General features: G+C 41.0%; 3 protein-coding genes across 8 annotated transcripts; 2 read left to right on the forward strand and 1 right to left on the reverse strand.

The window, feature by feature from the left end:
• The first annotated feature begins 510 nt into the window (after window positions 1-510).
• LOC126980430 (acyl-coenzyme A diphosphatase FITM2-like) lies at window positions 511-8,319 on the forward strand. Of its 2 annotated transcripts, XM_050830343.1 has the most exons (6): window positions 511-908; window positions 1,483-1,563; window positions 4,587-4,651; window positions 6,351-6,559; window positions 6,795-6,947; window positions 7,251-8,319. In XM_050830343.1, exons 3-6 carry the CDS (start codon window positions 4,621-4,623, stop codon window positions 7,755-7,757), a joined length of 900 nt encoding a protein of 299 aa, XP_050686300.1. In that variant the 5' UTR covers window positions 511-908; window positions 1,483-1,563; window positions 4,587-4,620; the 3' UTR covers window positions 7,758-8,319. The 2 variants fall into 2 exon arrangements, with proteins under 2 accessions (XP_050686300.1, XP_050686299.1); XM_050830342.1 differs by lacking the exon at window positions 1,483-1,563 and having other exon boundaries at window positions 515-908.
• A 3,851-nt stretch (window positions 8,320-12,170) lies between these two features.
• Window positions 12,171-19,468, forward strand: LOC126980431 (guanine nucleotide-binding protein-like 1). The gene is made up of 9 exons (XM_050830344.1): window positions 12,171-12,878; window positions 14,485-14,632; window positions 15,078-15,429; window positions 15,687-15,951; window positions 16,740-16,954; window positions 17,072-17,197; window positions 18,310-18,478; window positions 18,832-18,978; window positions 19,226-19,468. Exons 1-9 carry the CDS (start codon window positions 12,779-12,781, stop codon window positions 19,444-19,446), a joined length of 1,743 nt encoding a protein of 580 aa, XP_050686301.1. The 5' UTR covers window positions 12,171-12,778; the 3' UTR covers window positions 19,447-19,468.
• Window positions 19,469-22,639: 3,171 nt separating this feature from the next.
• Window positions 22,640-25,269, reverse strand: LOC126980443 (actin-2, muscle-specific-like). Of its 5 annotated transcripts, none has more exons than XM_050830362.1 (2): window positions 25,251-25,269; window positions 22,640-24,047 (listed from the first exon to the last, which is right to left on the reverse strand). In XM_050830362.1, the coding sequence occupies exon 2, from the start codon at window positions 24,031-24,033 to the stop codon at window positions 22,903-22,905; it is 1,131 nt and encodes a 376-aa protein (XP_050686319.1). In that variant the 5' UTR covers window positions 24,034-24,047; window positions 25,251-25,269; the 3' UTR covers window positions 22,640-22,902. The 5 variants fall into 5 exon arrangements, with proteins under 5 accessions (XP_050686319.1, XP_050686316.1, XP_050686314.1 ...); XM_050830359.1 differs by lacking the exon at window positions 25,251-25,269 and adding an exon at window positions 24,903-25,018; XM_050830357.1 differs by lacking the exon at window positions 25,251-25,269 and adding an exon at window positions 24,463-24,618.
• Window positions 25,270-27,682: the final 2,413 nt, after the last annotated feature.

Genomic DNA, 27,682 nt, shown 5'->3' on the forward strand with positions numbered 1-27,682 from the left:
AGACAGAGCTCGGCCTATGTATGTGGGTCTATGCGGCGGTTGTGGGGGCCTTCTGTACGTGTAGATTGTGCATAAGTTGCCGTGCACACGCATATATATAATTAAGGTACATAGGGGGGCTCCCGTGGTCCCGTGGTTGAGTCTCGGCCTTGCGCTTCGGCTGGTTGCTACCTGCTAGACTCTACCTGCTAGAGCGTCGGTTCGAGACCTATGTACCACGGGGGTGGAAAGGTGGGCTCTTTCCGACACCCTCAGCCCCGTTGTTGGGCCTCCTCCTTGAAAGAATTGGGTATCTCTCTACCAGCCGTCTGGGTGGTTGGGCCTTCCTCCATTGGGGTATATCCCCAACGAAATACCGAAAAAAAAAAAAAAAAATAAAAGGTTCATATTAGTTAAGCGTTTAGAAATCTTCGATCTCATTCGTTTTCTTGTCCTGTTTTTTTTATTTATTTTTTTTTTTTATATATGCCGCTGGGCGAAGTAAAACATTATTATTATTATTATTATTATTATTATTAGTAGTAGTAGTAGTAGTAGTAGGAGTATTACCATCATCATTATTATTATTATCTGGACTCACATGATTTGAACTCTGCAACAATAAATTATCAGTCAATCAATCAATCATCAATCTTTGGAGCTGGCAGAGGTTCCAAGAGTGCCACCAGGACCCACCCAAGACCAGGACCGAGCCATCATCATTATTTCATCACCTGTTGGCTGGCTGGTTGGCTCAACTTGGCTGGCACCGCATCACCTCAGTTCACCTGGAGGGAGGGAGGGAGGACGTGAGGCCGCCTACACGCAGAGGATAAGTTTGCCACAACTTTCATCCTCCTTCATCACTGCTTTGATCTCGGGAGCATGAACACCGGCCAGGAGCCATACACCATGAGACCAGTGTTGAGGTAACCCTAGTGTGTGCAAGTGTGATTGTGGGTTATTGGAAATTATATGCTGGTTAATGAGAATGGTATTACGTATCAAAGGAGCCGAGTCTTGTGTGTTCGGTCCGTTTACAGATATTTACTGTTGAAATGTTATAGATATTTACTGTTGGAATTAATTACTTTTCTTGGGTCATGAGGTGGACTGGGCTGTTTAGAGGTTCAGTTTTATGATGGGTTAGGTTAGTGTAGATTGAATGTCACCCCATATCTTGTCTCTGACCCTGCAAACCACTTTTGGTGTCGTATGTCTTCTAATGGTCAAGCATTTTGGAAAGCCAATGGAAAGATGAAACTAAACTGCCTAAATAGCGGTGAATTGTCCAAACCTGTGCAGATGAAGTGTACCCCATTTTTCTTGTAGTTCTGTCAGCGTTTTGCCTTGCTCGTAGTTTACTGGTAACATATAGTTTACTACAATTTGTTTGCGCCTTGTTAACACGGTAGAGATATGCAGGTGTTTTGTGGTGTGTCAAACTAGGGAGGGGAGAAAAAATATGTGATGTGTTCTCCATTATTATCCCTGTTCGCTAAGGTCATCCTGCCAGTATCTACTCAGGCTGGCAAGGGCAAGTGGGCCCCCTGAGCTGCATTCCTGGTAGTGTCCTGCCAGAAGGTGAGGGGAAGACCTTAATGTGACATGCACATGCATTCTCAAAACTAATTACTCTTTCCTTGTGCTTGTGTGAAATGTTTTGTGTCACCCTAACAATATGATGATTCCTGCCTCATACTAGTTAAATAAAGGAGAAAAGTTTTAGCATATATTTAACGAAGTGAAAATGAATTGGCCTCAAAAGAATATGTCGTGGCATTAGATGTGGTTTGGACATTAAGGTAGGAATGCATACATAGAAACGTATGGATGATTATGAAGTAGATGTAAGCAGTTTTCATTATAAGAGAGGGATCGAGCCGTCTAAACAGTATTGTATGTTCAAATTCAATATCACAATAACTCAGGATATGCTCATTAATATGATTGGTTGGTAGTGTCCCCACTTATAATCAAACCATATCAAAAACTTTGTTTGGGCGATCAATTCTGCAGATCCTTACCTCCCCTCTACTCTGCCACATAGTGCCAACACCATTCTCATATTTTATCTATGGGTAACATATGAGAGGGAAAGATAAGTGTTGGGACTGTGTGGCAAAACGAAAGAGGAAAAGACCCATGGAATCGAACGGCCAAACAGAGTATTTGAAATGGTTTGACTATAACCAGTCACATGTATTCTTGGTTCAGCGCAGGGTCTTGCTCCTAAAAGAATAGGATTTAGGCCTTTTAAACCAGATACTTTTCTTTTTTAGTTACTTCCAATTATTTCAATTTGCCATTATTTTCTATGTTTATAGATAGGTAGCCCTAGACATTTCCAGTTTGATGGACTCAGGATTACTGAGCATCCTAGATTATACATATTCATTGATTATTAAGTCTATTGTATAAAAACAAGCATCTTCAGTACTTCTTTCCTAGTATGTTTGTCCTAGTTGATGCCTGCATGTATGCTATTACATGATTCATTTTAAGGGTAGGCGCCAAAAATGGGTATTTTTCACTTTCAGCCCAATTTTAAAAGTTTCTCCAAAATATGGCTGAACATGTCACCGTTCCTGTGAAAGTTTGGAGGCTGTATGATAATTGTTTCCTTTCAAATAATTTGATTTGTATTACCAATTTTGTGGTCCCCTCCCTGCAGAAACCTCCGTTTTCTGTAGAATGCTCATAATATTATATGTCACATTTTGCCTTCTTTTGTCCAATTTTTCCACTTTTTTTTACGAAAAGTATGTCATCATTCATCTGGCAAAATTCTAGTGGCAGCCAGCAGGCCTCGGAGAATGTGGTTGAGTGAATCAGTCAATCAGTTACTTAGTGCGTCGTGGCTCCTCAGAGGTACATTTGTACTTGTACTTTGGCAGGTTTGGACACCTAGGAAAAGAAAAGAAGCCCAAAAGAAAAGAAAGTGACGAAGCAGTAAGAGGAGGTATCCACAGAACACTACAGCCCAGGAGATTTCTAGTGCGCGCACACAGACACACACACACACACACACACAGGTGCCAATTATGATTATTATTTTTTATATCATTCATTGTCATTAATAAATATAATTGCATAGGTATCTAAGTTGTATTTACCACTGTAAGATCCTCTAAAAATCATAACTTGTACGCTAACTGCATTAACAAACAAAATAGCCGATATCTCAAAGTGCATTTTTTGTACTTTGAGAATAATAACTCAATAGTGTGAAGATAATAAAAAACTCAAACATCTGCTGAAAGGCAGTGGATGGTAAAAATTGTCCGTCAGTTTTTTTAAGAACAAAAAACTGCTGATGTGATTTATTGAAGATAAAAAAAAAAGTGGTGATTTTGGTGATTTTTTTTGCACAGGAACAGTGAGACGTATTAAAAATTTGAACGGGCAATTTTTAACTAGTGGTGCCATGAGTAAAACTACCCAATTTTGTACATATTGAGTGAACATGCCCTCATTAACGTTTTTAGCTCTGCTTTTATTACAAGTAATAAATTTCGTTTGTAATTTTTTTCGTACAGAAGCATGGAAGCTATTATGCTGATACATGCAGACCTTATTGCATTTACCTAAGTCTTAAAAAAAAAAAAATACCTTAGAACAATTGAAATAAAATTAATGTACCCCCCACTAATACTAGGCGGTGCAGCCCCTTAAACTTACTCCATAATATTATATGAATGTCATTGCAACTATGTGATGTGTATTTGGGTGCATACTTGTAAATATCATTGTGTTTGAATTAATGTGTTCTACTGTAAGTTTTCCTTTCTAACTGATTCCTGGTCATTCATTCTCTCTGCTGTTTCAGTGAAACTTTTGTTGCTGCCTATGACATGAAGAAAGCTTTTGAAAGTCTGGCACAAATCTTTGCTTTCTAAACTACCCTTCTTATTCTCTGTACTTTCATCTCCAGTTTCCTTTCAGGGCATCTTTTTCTGCTGTGGTAGATGGTCACAGTTCTACCCCTAAACCTATAAATACTGGTGTTCCACAGGGCTCTGTTTGATCTCCAACTCTTTTATTGTTCATTCAAGATTTTTCCAAAATATTTTAATCCACTCTTATGCTAATGATATTCAGTGTTACTCCACATATTTATCGAAAAACCCTCTCAACAGGAGTTACACAACTGAAGAATAGCTGTGATAAATGCTACAAAATGACTAAACTCTGACCTTTTTATTATTTCTGAATGGGGTAGAAGGAACTTGTCCTTCAGTGCCTCAAAAACTAAATTTCTCCACCTCCTCTGTTTGCAGGAGCTACAATTTAGTGGACATTTTTTTGCTCTCAAGCTGCTTCCTTTATTGTAGGAATAATATGAATACATGTACCTGTTACATAGATATTATTAGGGTTGTGCCAAAGCTATACAGACAATAGAAGTCTCTGTTTTATAGAAAGGATGTACATATATATATATATATATATATATATATATATATATATATATATATATATATATATATATATATATATATATATATTTGATATTATCAGTATTAGAACAAATGCCTTAGAGAGCTACTATAAGATCACATTATGCACAGGAAGTAATATGAGTGATTTTGCTTATTGTTCCCCAGTGGCATCACCCCTCGCCGTCCTCTCAGGCAGGAAATGGTTGTTCTACAGTCTGCATATGAACTTGGTTAGTTTTTGACCTTGCTAAAGTATTGGTAATTTGTTTGGCTTATTTTATTGGCTTTCTTTGGGCTCTTTTAAGAATAGCACACCTTGGAATCAATAAAAATCAGCCAGATGACAGGTAAACATAGGGGACAAAAGATGATCTTGATTTCTGGTGGTGGTATGCACAATGATGGATTGAATACTTAACTTATCTGCTTCAGGCGTGCCTGTCGATATCATATCTTTATGATTAGTTATTCTCTTTGGGCATTCTTATCTGATTTCCTCTTGGTTTCCATGAGTCTTATATATTGGGCCATGCTTTTTACAAGAGCTGTTAAAATATAATGGTAGTTTTTGACATTCAGACTAACCTATTTAAATCTATAAATTTCCAAACATAAGATTCATAAACTTACTAGATAGATAGGTCAGTGATATGTAACAACAGCTTACTCAATTCTAGTGAACCATAAACATTCTTTCTTTTTGGTTATATCTCATATAACAGTATATCTACTATAGTCTGTTCACTTAAGCTAGATTCCTGGCGCCTAGGCAGGTTGGTAAGCTTGCAGCTGATTGGCTGCTCCGCTCTCCCGCTAACACTCATGTCGGACCACATCTTGCATGCTCGAGTGAGACATGTTTCTTTATTATATGCCATAGCTCAACTCATATACGAGCTAGCCAGTTTTGGTTGACACCATCAGACTCAGCAGTGACTGTAGAATCAAGATGTATTGTAAAAACTCGACAAAACAAAAAAGAAAATGGTATTATGATGAGTTGAACTGTGAAGATGTTAAAAAAATGTTTATAACATGTTTTAATTATGCTCACTATTTTAAACAGTTGTTCATTGACTGCAGAAATATATTATTACGTTACGTAGGAAAATCTCTCATGAACACGATAGTGTGATCAGAATGCAGATAAAGCTCTACGTATTGAAAACACAGAGTTATTTATAGCAACATTTCACTCGCCCCAACCATCACGGCGCGCGCGACACTCATTTTTTTTAACATCATCATACAGCGTGTCTCGCGCGCCGTGATGGTTGGGGCGAGTGAAATGTTGCCTCTACAAATCTGTCAAAGAAATTCATCTTTTTAAAATGATTATCAATCTCAAAATTAAGTGGAATAGGTTAACCCTTTCCATCCGTGACCCAGACGTTGGCGTCACAGTATGGAAAGGGTCAAGAGGAAATGGAAGAGGATCAATCCTCTTCTAACCTCTCAATCCTCCTCTAAATTCCTCTTAATCCTCTTCCATTTCCTCTTAAGAGGTTTAGAAGAGGATTAAGTGGTTTAGGAGAGGACTAACCCTTTTCATACGGTGACGCCCGTCGGACACTGACGTCAGCGTCGCTGGAGTGAAGGGGTTAATGTCACCTTCAGGGCTGTACCAAGAGTTGTAAAAGTGAGAGGCCTTCTTCCACTAATGTGGACCTTTGTAGCCACTTGAAGAGGGGTGAATGGTAAGCAAAGCGAACCAAATAAGCTGGGAGGTTTGGGGTTTTGAAAAATTGACATTTCTGAGTGCATTTTCATGCCATCAGAATGAGTAACTGGGACCTTTCATCCCAGTGTTTTGTTTTGACTTTCTCAGAAAGTGGAACTTTTAGCAGATGGGGGAAGACGCCCCCTAACCCACTCTTGGGTACGGCCCTGCCTGACACAACATCATGTCACATTGCACATATTTTCCAGATGGCATTGAAGAAGGGAAGAAAAATTATAGTTCTTCACCCTCGATATGGGAGCAAACAGTATCATGGTGCAGGCACCACCTCCACATCCCTTTCACATTCAAGGTTGCCTACTACATCACCACCTGTTTGTTGTTCTCCACCATCCGGTATTATGTGGATCTGCCTCATATAGAGGCCATAACAGGAAGACAGAGCATTCTCAACCAGGTGAATGATTGTCATCTTTGTTAACTCTTGGTTAGTAAAACATGCAAATAGGTGGAGCTTAATCAGAACCAACTGAGGACTAGAGAGTGAGATAATGGTTATGACTTTAAAATTGTTTTGAAGGCTTTCTAAATTGAATTTATAAGTATATATTCCATACTATTATAGTTTTGTTACAAACAGAACATTCCTCTCACTAGGTTACTCGAAACACTAATTTCCTGCATGTTTTCAGGTGTTTGTTAAGAAGGCGTGGGGCATCACTTTAGTTGTGTTTTCTCTGTACCGCATCACTTCTCTCTTCTTGCGGCCCAAGTTGCGAGTTGACCTCAAGCAGTTCCTGGTCCGCTCTGCTGTCACAACGTTATGTTTCTTCTTTTGGTGTCAGGTGAAGCGATTCCTTCACTCTTTTCCTCTCCATCATTCAAAAGTTTCTGCATATTCAGACACCTCATCAGTTACATTTTTGTATCAGTCATACTCAATATACTTCCTAACTTTACAATGTTAGCGGCCTCTTCCTGTCTTCTTTCAGGCTCTAGTGAGGTAGAGTAGGATTTTCATATACAATTGTTTGATTTCTGTTTACTGTAAATAGTTCACTAAAATATAGCTAATTATTTTGTGGTAATAGATAAGTAGATATTTTTTCTGCAAGGGTTATTTAATGGTTTAATTTTTTTAATTTCAGGCTATTTTTCCTGTCATCGATGACTTCTCATCAACTTGTATCGCTGGGAACCAAACTCTTGCATTGTCTAAATATGAATGCCTGAGTAAAGAGGGCCGGGAATACCTCTCCTTTGACATCTCTGGACATGCATTCCTCCTAACCTTCTGTGTACTGGTCATGATGGATGAGAGCAAGGAAATTCTCTACTTCCTCTGGCTGGGAAAATGGCTGTTTGGTGAAGCTACACAAGATAAGACAGAGGACAGCACCTGGCCTACTTTAGAGGAAAAGGCAGCAAAGTCCTTGAGGAAATGGTTTCCTTTGTTATCCCCATTAGTAGCCATTACCTTCCTGATCATGTGTGCCCTTGCGTTGTTATGGGATTTTATGATTCTGATCACTACATTGTACTACCACTCATTTGCTGAGAAAGGGGTTGGGACTGCATTAGCTCTCTTGTCATGGGGACTTATTTATAGAGCTGCATTTCCCAGGCTGTTCAAGTTGAGAGTGCTAGGAACGTAGTAATAACATTATTTTGTTTACTGTAGGGACATAAGTACATAATTTTTCACTTGTTGAAATGCCAATCAGATTATTAGTTAGAAATTTTATATATATTTATAGTTTGTGCCAGTTCTCTTTTAAAGAGGTTGACATTAGCAAGGGGATGAGACAAGAAAAAGATGCTGCTGCTGCCTTATAGCAGCTTTCTGCCATGACGAGAACAAGGCCAACACATGCAGGCATGTATCAAGCCTTTTAAAATTAGCATAGTTCTGATAGCAGATTGAAAGTGCATAGTCAAGCAGCAAAATTCTCAAGGAGGATGTAGTAACAACTTGTAAATAAAATGCAGACTCAGGCAACAGTAGTTTTAAGGAGAATATTTTTATACTAATAAATATTTGTTTTCATTTGATTAAGGATCAAATGATATTTATTCTGGTGTACAAATACATGACCAGAGATTTTGGACTAGCTAATTGTAGTTATATTTTAACTTACTCATAGTCATTATTATAATATTATGTAACATCACAATGTTAGTAGCTTTGCTCTTAAACTAATTATCTTGTTACCCATTGTTCTGAGATTTCCTTTTCCCATTATCTCATCTGATCACTAGTGGCTATGGAGGTTTGGAGGGATGTGGCTAAATTTTGGAGAAGGGGTCAGTTGCAAACTGGTGGTAATGGAGAGGAAGGAGGGGAGAGTCTATAATGATCTGCAACATTTTTAAGATATATTCTTGAGGAAAATACTGACAACCTTTACAAGTTAGTTTAGATTGCATCATTATACACATCGTACATATATGTATGTCTGGTAAAACTAGTAGCTACTGTGAGTTTGATATACAGGCTATTCAAAGCTCTTGCTGCTTTGATCAGGGAAGAATTAGACCAGCACTTTGTGGTGTCACCATGGTAGTGGTAGGCATAATCAATTATTTATTACTTACATTACTATCTGAAAAAATAATGTAGGCAATTATTCTTCAGTAATCAAAACCTTTAAACGATTATTACAAAAGATTTCTATTTACATTTAAGTTAATTCATTGGAAAATGTTTCTCGGAGAAATATAAGAAAGCATGAGTATATGCTTGAACAATAAACAGGTTTCTTAATTAGGACTCTAAATCTGAGAAAAATAACTAATGGAAAAAAAATGCAATTTAGAAAATTGAGAAACATCCTGGGCAACACGAACTTATACAGGCACTTCAGCAGTGGTAGTGCAGGCCTGTAATTTTAGGATATTTTTTTTCTGGTGGGGGTGGGGGGGTGTATAGGGTATCATAGGTTCATGAGGTGGGGAGTCGGTATGAAGCGAGAATGTGCAGGTGGGGGAGATTTATTTTTTAAATAGCGATTTTAAGGGCATTTTGGGGCCGATATAGAAAATATTGGGGAGGATATGTTCCCCCAGAAATTCCGCCCTGTAGTTGCTACAGTAAAGACCAGCTAAAAAATGCTTATAATCTCAGAATACAGCAGTCGTAAAGCCGTAAAGGTAATCGATTACTTTTAGCCAATCGGTAATCGCGGTTACTGAAAAAAAAGGTATCGCCCACCACTATGTACTCCATGGTACCTTTACTGGTGCCGTGCAAATCGTGTCCCTAGGATCAGTGCAAGCAGGGTATGATGGAGAAGGCATGGATTAGATAGTAGAACATGACAGCCTTTTACATGGGCAATTTTTGCTTGGGCAATGTTCTCCGTCCCCACATTTTATTGTCTTATTGTCCAGGGAGAGGTACCGCCCCTCCCTTGTTGTGCTTTCCTTCCTACCATTGTATCATTTTAGTTTCATGGTGCTACCTACACATGTACTAATAGTTGTATAATCACACACTGTCCTGCCTGGGGGTTGGGATGGCATGTTCCTCCCTTCTCCCTTGTTGTTTACCTGCAACAATAAACTATCAATCAATCAATCGTTAGCGATAAGCACCGCGATCTAGTTGGCAGCTGCTAGCCAGTTGGAGACGGCGGTAAGTTTTCAATCGCTCTTCACAATGTGTACACCAAGGAGACTGTGTATATTCTCCTTGGTTCAGACAAACAGGGGTGGCTGGGAATAGTTTTGGTGCCTCATCGAGAAGGAAGAGAAGCTATGTATGAAGTAGGACGTGTGACGCCATGTGCACGGAGCAGCTTGTAAGCTCCAAATGGTAAACAGGCTGTAATGGTTGTACGAGGTCATTATTCATTAGTAAGGGAATGTCTTTCATTTCGGCTATTGGATTTTTGCAACTGTTTTGGCGCCTACACGATTTTGAAAGGTATGTGGAATACTCGTATGACAACAATAGAGCAGTTGGTTAAGTGGCGAAATACCAAAAAAAAAGAAGAAAAAAAAGTGGGGAACAAGATATCAGTTCATTAATATATATATATATATATATATATATATATATATATATATATATATATATATATATATATATATATATATATATATATATATATATATATATATATATATATATATATATACACACACACACACACACACACACACACACACACACACACACACAAAGGGGCATTTTTAAAAATTTCGGCATCCAAGTACATATAATTGATAAGCCTATTTTAGGAGTGTTGGGCATTTCCATGGGTAGTTTTATGACGCCTATATAGCTGGTGGTAGTTTAATCCTTCTTCTGTACCATAAACCTAAAAGGACACTCATATTAGAACCTGATCAATCTCCTTTTTGGCCTTTGAAAATAGTTGATGTGAGAGTGGAGTGGAAAGTGTAATAGTGATTGATTGATTGATAGTTTATTGTTGCAAGTAAAACAACAAAGGAGAAGGGAGGAGCATGCCATCCCAACCCCCAGGCAGTACAGAGTGTGATTATACAACTAAGGATACATGTGTAAATAGCACCAGGAAACTAAATAGATACAATGGTAGGGGACAAGTGCTAAGAAAAATAAAGGCCTTGATTTAGTCAAGGGAGCAGACATAAGGGACTGTACATATGGACTACAATCTAGGGGCAAATGCAGGATACTCACTAAGCACAGCTGAAAGAACATTATTGTTAATGAACCAGCCCACCAGCCCAGGCAGGTCCCAGTGGCCCTGTGGGCGGTAGGCACTAATAGCAGAACATTGCAGGACATAGTGCCTGAGCGTGGAGAGCTGAAGATAATATGTTTGTGGTGAATGAACTGATTGAAAGGAAAAAAAGAGCAGGAGAAAAGTTGTACTTAGGTTTTTTAGACATAGAGAAAGGTTATGACAGGGTTAATAGGAGTATGTTGTGTAGAGTGCTGGAGCAGATTGGATTGAGTGATAAGTTTGTGAACATAATTAGGAGTATGTATGCAGGCACAAAAGCTAAATACAGGTTAGGGAACCTAGAGACAGACTGAGTGAACAGCGAGAGAGGAGTGATCGAGGCACGGTTACATTCTGTCACCAACATTATTTAGCCTGTATACAGAGGAGCTGGCAGTTTGGATGAGAAAAATGAATGCAGGAGTGAAAGTTGGAGAGGACAAGTTGTGTGTGTTGCTGTATGCGGACGATGTTGTGATTTTGAGTGACTGCGGGAGACTTACAAAGAATGTTAGATGTGGTAGGGGGCTATGGAAGAGATTTTGGTGTTAGATTTAGTAGTGAGAAGAGCAAGATTATGATAGTCAATAGGTCAGAGGATGAGAGAGAAGCAACTTGGAGACTGGAAGGGAATGAGTTGGAACAGACGGAAGAATACAAGTACCTATATAGGGGTGTGGATGGAGGTAAATGGATGCGGCAGGGCCAAGAATGTAAAGATAAGTTTGACAAACCAGTGGGTAGGCCGTTTAGGGAGTGCAGTGAGGATGAGAGCGAGCAAGTATGATGTCATCCGTGAGGTTTGGAAGAGTGTGGCTGTCTCGAGCATTACGTATGGAATGGATGTGATGACATGGAACGAGAGTGAGATAGAAAAATTGGTGGGGCAGAATAGGGTAGCAAGAATGGCACTGAATGCACCAAGGTTTGCAGCAGTAGAGGCTCTTAGGGGTGACATGGGATGGAGCACGTTTAGGGAAAGACTAGTAAAGGCAACCTTGAGATATTAAGTGAGACTGGAACAAATGGAGGATGCAAGATTAGCAAGAAAAGTATACTTGTGGAATATGAGATGGCAAATTAAATGGGCGAATAAATGTGGGCGAATGATAGACAGGAATGTTATGCTAAGTAGATGGGTGTACCGACCCTTTGAAGATAGGCAGAATGTGTTTGAATAGAGAATAACAAACAGAAATGGAGAGGGGTTTGAGTGGGATATAAGAAAGTGGAAGAATGTAATAGATATGGCAGTTAAAGATGAGGGATTGAGCAAGTGGAAGAATGAGATGGAAAGAAAGGAAACTCTGGACTGGCACAGGGAGAAAGAGATCCCAAAGTGTGAGGTGTGGTATGAGGGAAGCCTGGGAGGTGATCTTTTCCGTGCTAGAGCGCAGTGTCTGGATGTAAATGCAAGGAACTATAGATGGTCTGAGTCCCGCAGCAAAGTGTGCCAGATGTGTGACAGGGGTGTGGACGAGACTGTGCAGCATGTAGTGCTGGAATGTAAGAAGTATGACAGGGAGAGAACGAAGATGATGCATGTGTTTCTGAGTGAGATGGGACGTAGAGGGAACGGGAGGACTGGAAGAGAGTGGATGGTGCTGCTGCTGGGGCTCAGTGGAGAGACGAGTGGACGAGTGATTGAGGCAGTGAAAGAGTTCTTGGAGGGCATGTGGCGTGTAAGATGTAGGGAATGATATCTTGCCCCGAGAACATAGACTTCCCGCATGTTTTGTTTTCTTCCCTTGTTGTTTACCTGCAACAATAAACTATCAATCAATCAGTCAATCACAGGAGCTGCCGATACAAAGGCCTGGCTGGGGAGAAATCCCGAGCCACCTGTGACACCAAGATCAAGATCAAGATCGGAGGAGGATTTCTCCATATTTTGTAGTGTTGTTTAACGTGGCACACTCATTTGATCTCTGCCTCTGGTCAAGCAGGTGTTGGTGCTTGCAATGCCGCAGAGCCACAGGAGTGTTGCCTTCAGTGGGAAGAAGAAAAAGGAGCAGCTGAGGGCACGTAAATCCAGGAAGGTGCTCATCAAGGGGGGTGGAGGTGAGGCCGAGCAGTGATGAGTTTTTATTTTACTGAGCACTTTGTACCAAGGGAATGTCATGCCTCTGGGTGTCCGCTGTATAGAGTCTTGGGGTCACTGCTGCCATTCCAAGGGTTCTGCGTCATTGAGTTTGGCTTCTAATAACGGAACGAGCCTCTATGACCACCATTCTCTATCACCTGGTTCCTCCACTTCCACTCTAATATTACCTCCTGAAGCTGTGTTCTTCCCTAGTTGTATTTTCAGAGAGTTGAAGCAAGCTCATAGTTTCCTGCCTTTGGAGATAATTATATGTTTTGTCTAAAATTTAACTGTGAATGTTTTTGGCACACTTGACAGTTAAGATTGGTGATATTGACCCTCAGACTCCTTGGTGGTGGCAGAGTGGAAGGTGAGGCTTTGACACATTCATGAGTGTGATTCCTCAGTGGTTGGACCTCCTAAAACTTTGAGGTAAAATTTGTTAATAGGTTAAAAAAAGGTAATGGAGAGTTATGTACTCCGTTCCTCCAAAATATGATATTACCTTAATAACTACGCCTCCAAATTATAGTTAAGGGATGAAATACATGTCCCTCAACCATAATATCAAGGCACAAGTACTTAAAAGTAAAGAAAAAGGCCTAATCCCCTTTCCCCAACGATCTTGGGGGAGTCGTGGGAAACTGGGATTTTTGAGTGGGGGAGCATATTTAAACTACAACTGAACTTTATATAACCTAACCTCTAACGGGGGGGCTTTGACCCCCCAAGGGAGACTGTGCCCACCCTGGAACCCCCCCCCATAACACCTTCCGCTTATGAACATAAACAGATACAATCACTCGTTGGCTTCCATCAAAATGGCGCTACCCCACAGCGCCGCCATAGGGGGATTTATTGAGAAAATATATATTTTTGCCGTAAGTAAAGCACAGAAACGCTTCATTTCAGGTAGACAGCATCATTGCAATACCTGCTTCTACCCGACAATTTCCCTGGTCTTCATAGCCCTCCCCACTACCAGGTGTTTTAAGTTTGTTGAAGTGGAGAGGAGTAATATCTGTTATTTCTTATCATCACTTGTAGATGCAGTATATGTATGAAGCACTGGTAAATCTAGAGAAGTACAACAGTATGTGAGACCTTGGAAAGGTTATTATTCTCGTGGGATCTATATTGGAGGCATGCAGTGACTCTCCATATTTACCGAAAAAAATCTTCGTAAAATACCAATTGGTAACTATTCTGCAAACAGGCCATATTTTAAATTGCAAGACAAGCAATCAAATTGATCAGGTAACTAAATGACCTAACTAAGAATATATTCTAATCCTACAACTTTAAGCTATTCTCGCCTTGTCAAATTTCACTGGACCTAACCTAACTTGTAGAGGTTGCTCAGCCTTGTGAAATAATGGTATTCATTCTTTAATGGGTATTGTTATGGAAGATTAATGACTAGCTGTGTTAAGAAGGTTAGGCACATCAAGTTAATTAGTTGCTGGCTGAGAGAGGTACACTGCGCTTTATTTTTCAGAGCCTAATCATATGTATTTTATTAAAACTCCTAAAGAAGCATAGATAGAGGTCACTTTTTTGTTTATATGAAAATACTTCATTCAGATGAGAGGCATCACCATGAGACAGAGACACATGGCCCTTCCAGTACTCTGAGCCAGCAGCAGGAGGGAAGAGGTGCAACAGGGGTGGACTATCTGGAGGATGTGGAGTGTGTCAACCGTCAGCCAGACGCTAGTGGTAATGCCAACAGGTAAGGCAGGCGACTGAATAATCACAATGAGGAAGCTTCAACCTTTCCTTAATCTCGCATCTGTTGTAATTTTTTTTTCAATTATCAGCCCTTCTGTTAGAGAAAATAATTGGCTAGTTGAGTTATCTAATATGGAGATTGTGTATGAACCTGCAGTCTACAAATGTATTATATCTGATTTGAGATTTCTGAGAGGTAAAGGTGGGCTAAGGCCTATTTATGATCAGAGACCAGTGTCATTGCTTCATTCCTGGAGACCTGGCGGCCATAGTTGGCTGTGTGGTAAATGCCCCAGCATAGACTTAAACTAAAGATTTGGTGTGCTAACTTTTACATCCCAAAGACAACTCCTTAACCATATGCTCAACTTCACACCAAATTTTCATTAGATCAGACCATGCACACAGTGACACAGATGGCTCATTGGCTCCATCCCTCATTCCAGATACAACCTTAAGTTTCGTAAGGAGACACGACAAGAGATTAAAAAGAGGAAAGCTGTCCATTACATGGCAATCAATCTTCTCCCAGAAATTGAACTTGAGGCATCAACAGAGCAGTTCTACCCTCCAGGCCTTGCATACCCAAGCAGACCAGAATGGAACAAGAACATGTCAAAGAGGGAACTGGATGCTAGTGAGAACAGACACTTCAGGATCTTCTGTGAAAACTTGGATCGGGAGTTTTCTGGGTCTGACCTGAGCTTGTATGAGCTGAACCTGGAGACATGGAGGCAACTGTGGCGTGTCACAGAGATGTCTGATGTGCTGCTGGTCATTGTGGATGCCCGCTTCCCGGTGAGAAAATGACATTGCAAGGGGAGGAATATGCTTATTATTTTCAAAGAAGGCATTGTAATTGTAAGGCATAGGGATTCCTCCCTAAATGTGCAATTTGCATGGTAAAATCTTTGGGGAGTATTCATATGGGCCATTGATGTGGAATAATATGCATTAACTAATTCTGAAACCTAGGGAGCATCAAATATACATTGCAAGTTGCAATCCACTAAAATAACTGATCCTCTCTACTCCTACTCCTACACCCATTGCAGGTGGCTCATTTTCCACCCTACCTATACCACTACCTGTCAGAGAAAGAGGGCCGGGGCATCGTCCTCATCCTCAACAAGTGTGACCTCCTCCCTCCTGAGGTGGTGGTGGCATGGGAGCACTACTTCCACCATGCCTTTCCAAAGCTCTTGGTGGTCCCATTCTCCTCTTTTGAGGGTCGACGCCACCCCAGGGGTAGGCTAAGGATGGCGGCTAATAGTTCCCTCAGGCTGGTGGAGGCATGCCAGAAACTGGTGGGAGACACTAGTAAGTATTAAGGAAAGCACAGTGATGAAATCCTTTCATATAAAATTTTCTCTCTAATTTCATACTTGTTCAGTTCAGTAATATCTTCTTGTGGCTTCATCTAGTCTGTCTTAACCCTCTCGCGCATGATGACGTGAAACGCGTCATAAAAATTTTAAAAATTGATTAAAAATTAAGTTTTCCATGAAAGTTCATCAAATTTGGGAGGGTCATTTGTTAGGATAAGTTTCTTAATGGTAACATATGACCACCTTTCTAAGAAATGTAGATGAGGAGTGTGGAGCGATTTTGTTACCCTACTCTGACGGGAGAGGAAAAAATACAGTTTTCTTGGTGTAACTTGGGAACTAATAGGCGTATGAGGATTTTGAGGTTACCATAAGAACTTCCACTAAATTCCGCTTCAAAACATATATTCAGCTAAAAAGTTGGCCCACAAAATTTCAAGCTAGCGAGTGGGGAAGAGTTGGTACTTAGGATTTATTGTCTACAATACTCTATATGGAGACTTGAAATGAGTTTGTATTTTTTATTTTCCTCTATTTTTATTTGCGCATGTTTTAGTACAAGTCTTTATGAAGCCATTGATATCAAATTTATTGGCCAGTTGGGCCTGAGAAATTCATGGTGAGTGTAACAGAAACTTGTTGGAAACTTACCGTGCGCGAGAGGGTTGATTACATATTATGTGTCGCTTCATTAGATACTCATGGCATCCACAACTCTTGAAGATCCTTTGAATGTACTGTAGCTACATCAGTATAATGCCAGGTATTTCTTCCATTCAGTTGACTTTGCACAGTGGAGGAAGAAGATTGAAGAGGAAAGAGAAATGGATGTTGATGATGGAGTTGAGGTCATAGAGGGGACACAGGTGCAAGAGGCACCCAGCACCCTTCCTGAGGTGCACCAACGCTGCAAAGATGGAGTGCTCACTGTGGGTACCATCGGACACCCTAATGTGGGCAAGTCTTCCCTCATCAACGCTCTCATGGGAAAGAAGGTTTGTTTGTTAAGGTTTTCATCCCTTTGTTTCCTTTGTCATCATGTTTCAATACTATCGTGGATTAATAGGTCTTCATGAGTAGAAACAAGGTCAACTTAAGTGGTCATGTTTCAGGTGGTAAGTGTGAGCAGAACCCCAGGACACACCAAGCACTTCCAGACCATCTTCCTCACCAAGAACGTTAGGCTGTGTGACTGTCCTGGCCTGGTGTTTCCCTCCACTGTCACCAAGCCGCTGCAGGTATGTGTATGCTGCTGCTCATTTATACACACACATGTATATGATGATACATTTTGACTTTGCAGTGATTTCCTAGTAAGGATGGAATTAGTTTATGCCATCAACAACTTGATTTTGAAGTACAGTAAAACCTTTATAACTCGGCACTGTATAACTCGGAATTTGATATAACTCAGCAATGCACCGAAATATTAATTAACCCTTTCTATCTGTGACACATATGTCGGTGTCACAGTATGGAAAGGGTCAAGAGGAAATGGATGAGGATTACTAAATTCCGCTTAATCCTCTTCCATTTCTTCTTGAGAGGTTTAGAAGAGGATTAAGAAGAAATGGAAGAGGATTAAGAGGTTTAGAAGAGGACTAACCCTTTCCATACAGTGACGGCGTTAGACGCCCGTCAGACACCGACGTCGGCGTTGCCGGAGTGAAGGGGTTATAAAATAAATTTTGAATTCAAACAAATAACGAAAAAAAGATGGAAAAAATTCATGCATCTCGGCATATTGACGCATTTTAACTGCATCCTGTTGTCTATACTCGGCATTCCTCACCCGCATTTTCTTTGAGCATGTATCCACATTTGGGCCACCTGATCTCACTCTCCAGCACTCTGATTCATCTTGGTATGCTGCCGATTTATCTCAACATCTCGTGATATATACTTGTCAAGGCTTGCCCGCACTATTACTGTTTTAAAAACATGTACCCTCACTCTCCCTGCTCACTCATCAAACACCCTCGTGTTTTCTGCTTGGACTACATGACTACAACAGCCCCTTCATAGATAAGTGTTAATTTAAGCTTATACTGTTGCTAGGTAGTGCAGTGTTTTCAATTTTTTTTTACTATATGCAAATGGGGGGAAGGGGAATGAGGGATTTGCATAACTTGGAAAATTGAATAACTCGGGAAAGCTAGAGTCCCTATCATGCTGAGTTATAAAGGTTTTACTGTACTAACCTATATCTTCTGTTTAGCTTTATGGTCATCCTTGCTCATTTAAGTTTATTAAGCCCTCTTCTTTTTATATGGCAGTTTCTTGAAAGTTTGTAGATCTAGTTATAATACTGTGTCCTCTCTTCATAATTTTATCACCATTCCTCCCACAGGTTATCCTGGGCAGCTACCCAATAGCACAGGTGCGGGACCCCATTGGTGTAGTGCATTACATTGCCACTCGGCTGGACATTCCTGCCTGTTTGGGGCTGAACTACTTTAGGGAACCTAGTGACTCACCAGGAAGGCAGGACAAGTGGACAGCTTTTGAGATTTGTGAAGGTGAGTGCTCATCCTTGTGTATCATGCAGAATACAGGTGGTGATGTTGCCTGTAAATTTATGAAGTGGAGGAGGAGAAAGGCCTGAATACAACATGAAGAAGTGTGCAAGATTGTTGCCATAATTGTTCTATTAAAAGTACAGGTATTGCCCTTATACTAGCTGAGATTTTTTCACATTTTATATTGCCATTGACACACATTACCATGCTCAGGGCAGATGGCATTTCTGAAGTCATGTAGTCCTAAGACAGACACACATATGCATAAAATTATGCTTGATGTGTATTAGCTTGTCCATAGCTTTACTACTCTACACCCATACTAACATCCATATCACATCTCTCAATGCCAGCATGGGCCAAAAAGCGAGGGTATTTTCTCCGTACTAAAGGAGGACCAGACGCATTTCGTGCTGCCAATGAGTTACTGCGGTTTTGCCTCACTGGACAGAAGTCTCTTGTGCTGTACCTGCGGCCTCCTGGCTATTCTCAAGAGCATGGTGAGTACTGAACATTCTTGGTCAGGGGTTGAATGTATTAGTGTGCTGTTATTTATGACAGGAAATTACAAAGTTATAGGAAAAGGGAGGAGTAAAAACTTAAAAAATGGGTGGAGGTGTAGGATTCTTGTTCAAATGAATTAAGTAGATGTAAGGTTAATGGGGCTATATTGGCAATTCAGGTAAAATATCAGGCTAATGATTGGTGGGATTCCTTATTGTGGTCATGAATATGTTGTCTCTTCAGAAAACTTGAAAGCTGACCCACGAATGGAAGACATTAAGCTTATTCAAGGAAGTCTGTGTCAAAAGGCTGCTGTGGAGGAAGAGGAGGATGAGGAGGGTGAGGATGGGAATGAGGGTGAAGATGGCGAGATTGAGGAAGACATTGATGAAGCTGAGATTGAAGATGAAAGAACATTACCTAGTGTGCAAAACAAATTTTCTCTTCTTGCTGATGATGAGTAATTCAATAAAAATTCAAAGTGGTGATGTGTTATTTTTGTTTTCTCTGCATATCTGAGACCAGTTTTAGGTTTTTATCTATTCAGTGAAAGCAGACAAGTGAGGAGATAGTTTTACCTTAAATAATGAAGGCCATTGAAAACAGAAAATTCAGCCATAGCTTTTTGTTTCTCATTCCTTCAGTATTAAAGGCTATACTCATGGATGGGACAGCATATTGAAGAGAACAAGACTGAGGGCCCATATGCTTTACATCTTTAGGAAATACTATGCCCTATGGTAAAATAGAAATGTGAAAGTAGTGAAGTGTATTTCAGTTATAGTTTCCGTAGTGTGTGTGTGTGTGTGTGTGTGTATGTGTGTGTGTGTTTACCTAGTTGTAGTTTTACAGGGCCTGGGCTTATGCTTGTGTGGTCCCGTCTCCGTATCTGTATTTGTCCAACTTTTCCTTAAAGCTTTGCACACTCTTCGCTGACACTACATCCTCACTTAGTCTGTTCCAAACCTCTATATTTCTTTGCGGGAAGCTATATCTCTTTATGTCTCTCAAGCATCTTCCTTTTCTCAATATTTTACTGTGTCCTCTTGTGTTCCTGGTGTTTATTCCTTCTTTTAGTAGTAACTTCTCATTATCTATTTCTTCCATTTTGCTCAGTAATTTATAAATTTGTATTTGGTCTCCCCTTTCTCTTCTTTGATCCAGTGTTGGTAGGTCCATTTCCTTTAATCTTTCTTCATATGTCAATCCCTCCAGTTCTGGAACCATTTTTGTTGCCATCCTTTGTATTCTTTCTAGTTTTTTTCATGTGTTTCTTCTTATGGGGAGACCACACCGCCTCCACATATTCCAATTTTGGTGTAATCATAGTGGTCATTAACTTTTTCATCATATCTTTATCCATGTAGTGGAATGCTAATCCTATATTTCTCACCATTTTATACGTATCACCGAATATCCTATTAACCTGACTCTCCTGCTGTTGATTATCTTGTATTGTCACTTCCAGATCTCTCTCTTCTTGAACTTCCTTTAATATTTCTCCATCTCCCATTTTATACATTCATTTTGGTCTCCCATCACTCTTTCCCATTTCCATTACATGACATTTCTTCACATTGAATTCCATCTCTCATTTAATACTCCATTTCCAAATCTTGTTCAGGTCATCTTGCAGAATTTCACAGTCCCTACTGTTTCTTATATGTCTTTGCAGTTTTGCATCGTCTGCAAACAGGCTCATATAAATGTTTACTCCCTCTGGCATGTCATTTACATATATTAGGAAAAGTACTGGTGGCAACACTGATCCTTGAGGCACTCCACTCTACAATACTCCATTCTGATTTCATGTCCTTTACCACTGTTCTCATCTCTTTTCCCCTTAAGTCACTTTCCATCCAGTTCTTCATTTTCCCTTTCAGTCCTCCTTTATTCTCCAACTTCCATAGTAGTCTTGTATGTGGAACTTTGTCGAATGCCTTCTTTAGGTCCAAGTAAATGCAATCAACCCATCCGTCCCTCTCCTGTATTTTGTTTGTCACTCTTGAGTAAAAGCTCCGTAAGTTTGTTACATATGAGCGCCCTTTTGCAATGCCATATTGTTTATTTGTAATTATATTATGCTCTTCTAGAAATCTCGTCCATTGTTTCTTTATCACTTTCTCACATATTTTGCATACTACACAGGTCAATGATGTAGTTCAGGGGTTCTTCCTTTTTTCCACTTTTGTATATGGGGACCACTTCGGCCCTCCGCCACTCCTTTGGCACTTCACCAGTTGTTATTGAGCATTTAATGATATCATATCATGTGTGTGTGTGTGTGTGTGTGTGTGTGTGTGTGTGTTCTTAATTAAATGGTCAGGAACTATACCCTGAATACCCTTGTTACACTAAAGTTAATACAATACTACCACCATCACCATAAGGGACTCAGCCAACTTGTCTTTGTATATGTGTGTGTGTGTGTGTGAGAGAGAGAGAGAGAGAGAGAGAGAGAGAGAGAGAGAGAGAGAGAGAGAGAGAGAGAGAGAGAGAGAGAGAGAGCAAGTCATTTTGATATAGTCTCTTGTGTACTTCTGGAGAAATGAAAAAAGCAGTGATTCACAATTGGCAAATATTTTGGAGATACGTGATGCAACAACAAAAAGAAAACCATCATCATCACCTCTGAGTCACCTGCCACGTATGATAATGGCGGTGGATGAGCGCGAGCGGCATCACGTCCCTCTCTATTATGCAATATCTTGGCAGAGGCAGCGTTATGTCTTGTTTTCGACATCGTTAAGGCCAACAGTGTGTGTGTGTGTCACGTGAGCGCCTCCCACGCATGCATCATTTGGTAACCTAAAACGCGAGGTGGATGTCTTGCGTTCCGCTTGTGACACTTGGCCGCCGACACCTACAACGTGACTCTTGATGGATTTGTTTTGGTCCGAAGAAGCTTCACGACAAATGTGAAGGCATCAGGAAAGAGAAGCTCTGCAGATGTAAAGCTTTTGGCGACTTTGGACAGAGCTATATACATATGTTGTGTGGGCGTTAAATGATATATATATATATATATATATATATATATATATATATATATATATATATATATATATATATATATATATATATATATAGAGAGAGAGAGAGAGAGAGAGAGAGAGAGAGAGAGAGAGAGAGAGAGAGAGAGAGCACTGTCGTAGAGGAGGGGCCATAATAAGTCAACTTAGGTGTGTGGGTTGTGAGGGTGAGCAATGCCCATTTCCGGCAAAAAATATCCATATAATTATACCTTTTCTCTTAGTTTCATATGGGGGCTTAGTGGGGGCTTTCGTGGGAGTTTGGGGCATTTCTTGGGAAAGTTTTATAACTTTTGTGGTAGTTTGACTTTTGCCCTGTACGTTGAACCTAAAAAATACACCTATGAGAACCCGAATGATGGTCTTTTCGGCCCTTGGAAATTGTTGGTGTGAGAGGCGCCAACGTCTGAAAATACTGATCTTAGCAACATAATTGTGCAGAGGTTGTTAGGGTTGCTTTAGGGTTGACCTGTGTTAAATATTTCAGAGGTTGCTAGGGGCTGAAGTAGATCTGTATGTAGATGTTTATGAGATTAAAATAACTATATAGGTAATAGGAGGCTGAAAAACGATCAGAGTCGGATGGAGTTTCGAAAAGGGTTCATAATAGAACATTAGAACAGCCTTGTCAATAAAATAGTCTTTATTAATAATTTGTCATGTATACGTCTCACAGCCCTTGGCCTACATACGGAAGCTTACACAACTGTCTAGGCTAAATCACAGTCTCACGTACATTTGATTAAAATAGTTGATGTGTTATTTTAAACTGTCAGTGATTTATGTGACTGAAACGGTGGCCTCGAGGACTGACAGGCAACACTTTCGCGAACTGAGCCAGAAAGTGTTGACTCATCTGTGTGTGTGTGTGTGTGTGTGTGTGTGTGTTTAAAAGCACTTTCGGTGGACAATGCTGGGGCCGGACTCGTCATACTCCTCCTTGGTAATCCACATAGACTGAAAGGTAGACAGAGAGGCCAAGATGGAGCCACCGATCCAGACGGAGTATTTACGTTCGGGAGGAGCAATTATCTTTATCTTTATGGTAGAGGGAGCCAAGTTGGAGAGCTGCTTCTGCATTCGGTCAGCAATGCCCGGGAACATGGTGGTGCCACCAGACATGACGACATTAGCAAAGAGATCTTTTCTTATGTCGATATCGCACTTCATTATAGAATTGTAGACAAACGTATCGATGCCCTCCGCCTCCATCCCGATCTTGGAGGGTGAGAAGAACGCCTCGGGTGCACGGAAGCGCTCGTTACGGATGGTGATGATCTGGCCGTCAGGCAGCTCGTAGGACTTGTCTAGTGCGTTGGATTGAGCTGCCTGGTGAAATTCATCCTCAAAATCGAGGGCCACATAGCAGAGTTTTTCTTTAACGTCCCTTACGATCTCTCGCTCAGCGCTCGTGGTGAAGGAGTAGCCTCTCTCGGTGAGGATTTTCATGAGGTAATTTGTTAAGTCTCTGCCAGCCAGGTCGAGACGATTGATGGCGTGTGGTAGAGCAAAGCCTTCAAAAATTGGGACACAGTGGGTTACTCCGTCTCCTGAGTCCAAAACGATGCCTGTAGTGCGGCCTGAGGCGTATAGGGAGAGCACGGCCTGGATGGCTACATATGTTGATGGAAGACCAAAGGTTTCAAACATGATTTGCGTCATCTTTTCCCTATTGACCTTAGGGTTGAAGGGAGCCTCCGTCAGCAGTGTTGGGGACTCCTCAGGAGCGACGCGGAGCTCGTTGTAGAAGGTGTGGTGCCAGATCTTCTCCATGTCGTCCCAGTTGGTGATGATGCCGTGTTCAACAGGATATTTAAGTGTAAGGATACCGCGTTTACTCTGTGCTTCTTCACCGACGTATGCGTCCTTCTGTCCCATGCCGACCATCACACCCTGGTGACGAGGGCGGCCGACGAGGGAGGGGAAGACAGATCGGGGGGCATCATCGCCAGCAAAGCCCGCCTTGCAGAGGCCGGAGCCGTTGTCCACTACCAGGGGACATGCCTCGTCGTCACACATGGTGAACTTTTAGCCTGTAAAGAAAAATAGTTTGAAAACGGTAGATACAATGTATATATTTGAAAATAAATAACAATGTCGCATCTTTTCCTGAATTACTGCTAAGTTAAGTTTGTGAGCACCTGCGAATCAATACAATCCATGCAATATATATATATATATATATATATATATATATATATATATATATATATATATATATATATATATATATATATATATATATATATATATATATACTCATATAAGGGGGCTTACAATGACTTTTGCAACCTAATCACCTTCAGGTACCCTTCACTGTTCATTTCACTGCTGAAAGCCAAGTTGATTAATAGGAAAATTCATTATAACCGATACACACTATTATAGCCCTGTGATCCGCCTACGTCTAGATCCTGATTCAGTTAGAACGATACAATCATAACACACTTGACCGACCAGAGAGTCACTGAGTGGTGGTGGTGTGGCTGATCAACTCCTCTGAGTCCGTGTATTACCGTACCCGCCGCTTGGCAAACACTGACCACCGCAGGACACACACACCCCTTGGCCGCCGCACGACAAAATGTCATATCAACCAAGGTGCGCCGCCCCTCTCCCCCTCCCCTCCCCTCTCCTCTCCTCACCTTACCCGACCAAGACCAATAACGTGAACGAAGTCTTTGAAGTGGCGATTAAAAGTCTTTACATAGAGATGAGATTGGGGATTAACGGAGCTTGGTAGTTCAGTTTCTCTTCAAGGCTATCGTTTCATAATACTATACCTCTTCACAAAGTTATAGCTGCCAGAATGCAAGACACACACACAGAGGTCTTAGCACTGTAAAAAGTCTTGAAAACAGGTCATGAAGGTGGTGCTTAATACAAACCGAGTCGCAAAAAGAAAAGCTTGAAGAACGCTGCCACACGCTTGCCTACATCCACACCAACACACCCACCGACTCGCTCCAACCCAGGCAGGTCAGCAACCTACCAGTGTCCGCAACTAACTGGAGGGCTGTCATTGATATGGGTTCTTTAAATAGCATTAACAGGTTGAGCCTCTACAAAATATCGCTCCGCTTTTGATCATAAAAAAAAAAATGTTTAAGCCTCTCCCTAATGAAACATGCCATTCCTTAGCCAAGGTCGGAAAGCGGCGGTGAACGAAGGTTGAGTCCGTGGCAAAGAAGAGAAGCAAATACATTAACAACGTCGCTTGTTTATCACACTAGTACCTCTAGACTGTTCCTGACGTGATGTGGAGGTAAAGGAAGGATGACGAATAAGTAGAACTGCTTTGACTCCTCTTCCATGTTCACCTGACTCGCTCTCTGTGACGCATAATTCTTTCCTCTATCCCTTCAAGGTCAGTTGTTTGGCATCGCGTCAAATTCTCATCGAACTGAATCACCCGATAGCGAAACTGAGTTCTGAATCGACACGTGAATGACGACATTGTGAGGATGAAGAGTGAGATTGATGGCAAATTTCCTCCCCTCTGTCCGTCTGTCTGTCTCTCTGCCTGTCTGTATGTCTGCATGCACGAGTGTCTCATTCCTCTCTATTTGCCTGCACATGTGACTGTCTTGGCTGCATCGTAACAAGGCAAATATGCATTACTTTTGCTTCTTTTTTATACCTTTGTCATCTTTACCCTGTCATAACTTCGGGGCAGAAACATAACTGAGAATAACACTCGAGACGCCAGGGATGAAAATAAACTCATGACACACACACACACACACACACACACACACGGACCAAATCACCGCCAGTTGCCTAAGAGGAAGGATGCGCCAAAAACGCAGGTGTAATCAGTACTCGCATGTGGCTGCAACGTCAGGTGAGGGAGAGAGTGTGTCACCTGCGTTCCCAGCGAGTCTTCAGAACATTCAGTTTCAGAATAAGGAGGAGGAGGAGATGGATGAGGATGAGGAGGTGAAGGAGGGAGCAAAGATGGATTATAGACAGGATACCCATGTACGAGGTGGCCGAGATAGGCAAGGATTTATTTTTCAGTTGACAAAACAGAAAGGTCTTTAGTTCTGAGGTTAATATCCGCTAAATATTTGCAGTCACGACATTTTGCTGGATGAGGAGCTGGATGATGAGGAAGAAGACGAACAGGTTGTGTGTAATTCTCGTTAAGGTGCAAACTATAAGCAGGTGATTGAAATTTTACTGTACCACATCTGTATCTCGTGAGCTGAATGAAATACACTGGCGAAGAAGTAACACGCAATCAAAATGACACACACACACACACACAGACACACACATACTACTAACTCGCTCCCTTTAGACATGCCTATATCCCCTTCACCTGGCCAAACATTTACCTTCACATGATTTTAATTTATGAGCGACTGTCACCTCGTCACCCAGCCTCTTTGACAGCCAAGTCCACCTCGCTGAGCCAAGTTCATGCTGTCACTTCGATCAACTCACTTCACATCACAACAACAACCAAGGTCCACACAAGGTCATCAAGTCCACCTGTGTCCTTCTCTCTGTCTACCTGTCCTCTCGATTGAGTAGCCTGCTGAAGTAATTGTTATTTATTGAGGCCATGTCATGATCGTGAGGACGTCTACTTATTCTGTATGTCAATTAGTCACAGTGTGTGCATATATATGAGGGAAGAGAGTTATGGTTAATTTTCGTTTTCTTTTATGGCACGGAAGAGATGGCAAGGGCACAACCACAAAATACATCTAGGCCTATTCGGAATTTCTGTTATTCCTTATCCTTGAGTGGCTGAACCCGCTGACTTGTTGAAGTGAGCCTTTTATGTCACATATTATGCAATAATAATATACAAAAGCCTTTAACATGTGTTCAGTAATGAAGACAACTTTTTTTCTGACACGGCCTCTACCAATTAAGGAGTCAATACGGACACCTATTACATCTATTTTTTATTACACACAAAAAAATATTGATTGGTTGATTGACTGATGGTTTATTGTTGCAAAAGTACTCAGCAAAGGAGAAGGGAGGACTAATAAAGGCTGATTTCACTAAACTTGATAGTAGTTCCCATACAGTGGAGGATTTTGACATTTATACACAGATGGCGTGGTGTTGTAGGAATCAGCTCGCAGCCGCAAAATAGTTCGCTGAGAGAGGTCCAACAAGTTTACTTTTTCTATACTTCGCTCCAACATATATCGTTTACTTGTCCTCTTTCGGCTCAGATACGTTGCCCAAACATCAGAGCAACCATTTTAATCAAGAGAAGGCTTTATAACAAACGAATAGGGCAGCTTATTAGAATTACCCCACGTTGACGTTCACTCAGTTCTTGCCTGTTTAGTCTGTTGCTCTGGTGTGTTGTTGTCTTGTGGGCAATATCAACCATCACTAAGATCACCAATGGACTAACTCGAACAAAGCTAGGCAAATTATTATGCTTTCCTGCTCTGTATTTCTCAGTGCGCATGCGTGGTGAACATCAGAGCGACTTATTTCAGCGAGGGAGATATTTCTCGCAACATCGGCGCGGGAGATTGGCTGTTGTTGTGTGTATGGCGTGCTGTTACCCTTATTTCGGACGCCAATGTGCTTTAAGGTGAGTGCTGTGTGTAGAGATGACGTGTGGTTGGTTAGTCAGTGTCCATATATTGAGATGAAAGAGGCAGGAGTGTGTCAGCTGGGGAGTGGCAGG

Source organism: Eriocheir sinensis, chromosome 44 (genome assembly GCF_024679095.1).
Source record: "Eriocheir sinensis breed Jianghai 21 chromosome 44, ASM2467909v1, whole genome shotgun sequence".
Lineage (NCBI taxonomy): Eukaryota > Metazoa > Arthropoda > Malacostraca > Decapoda > Varunidae > Eriocheir > Eriocheir sinensis.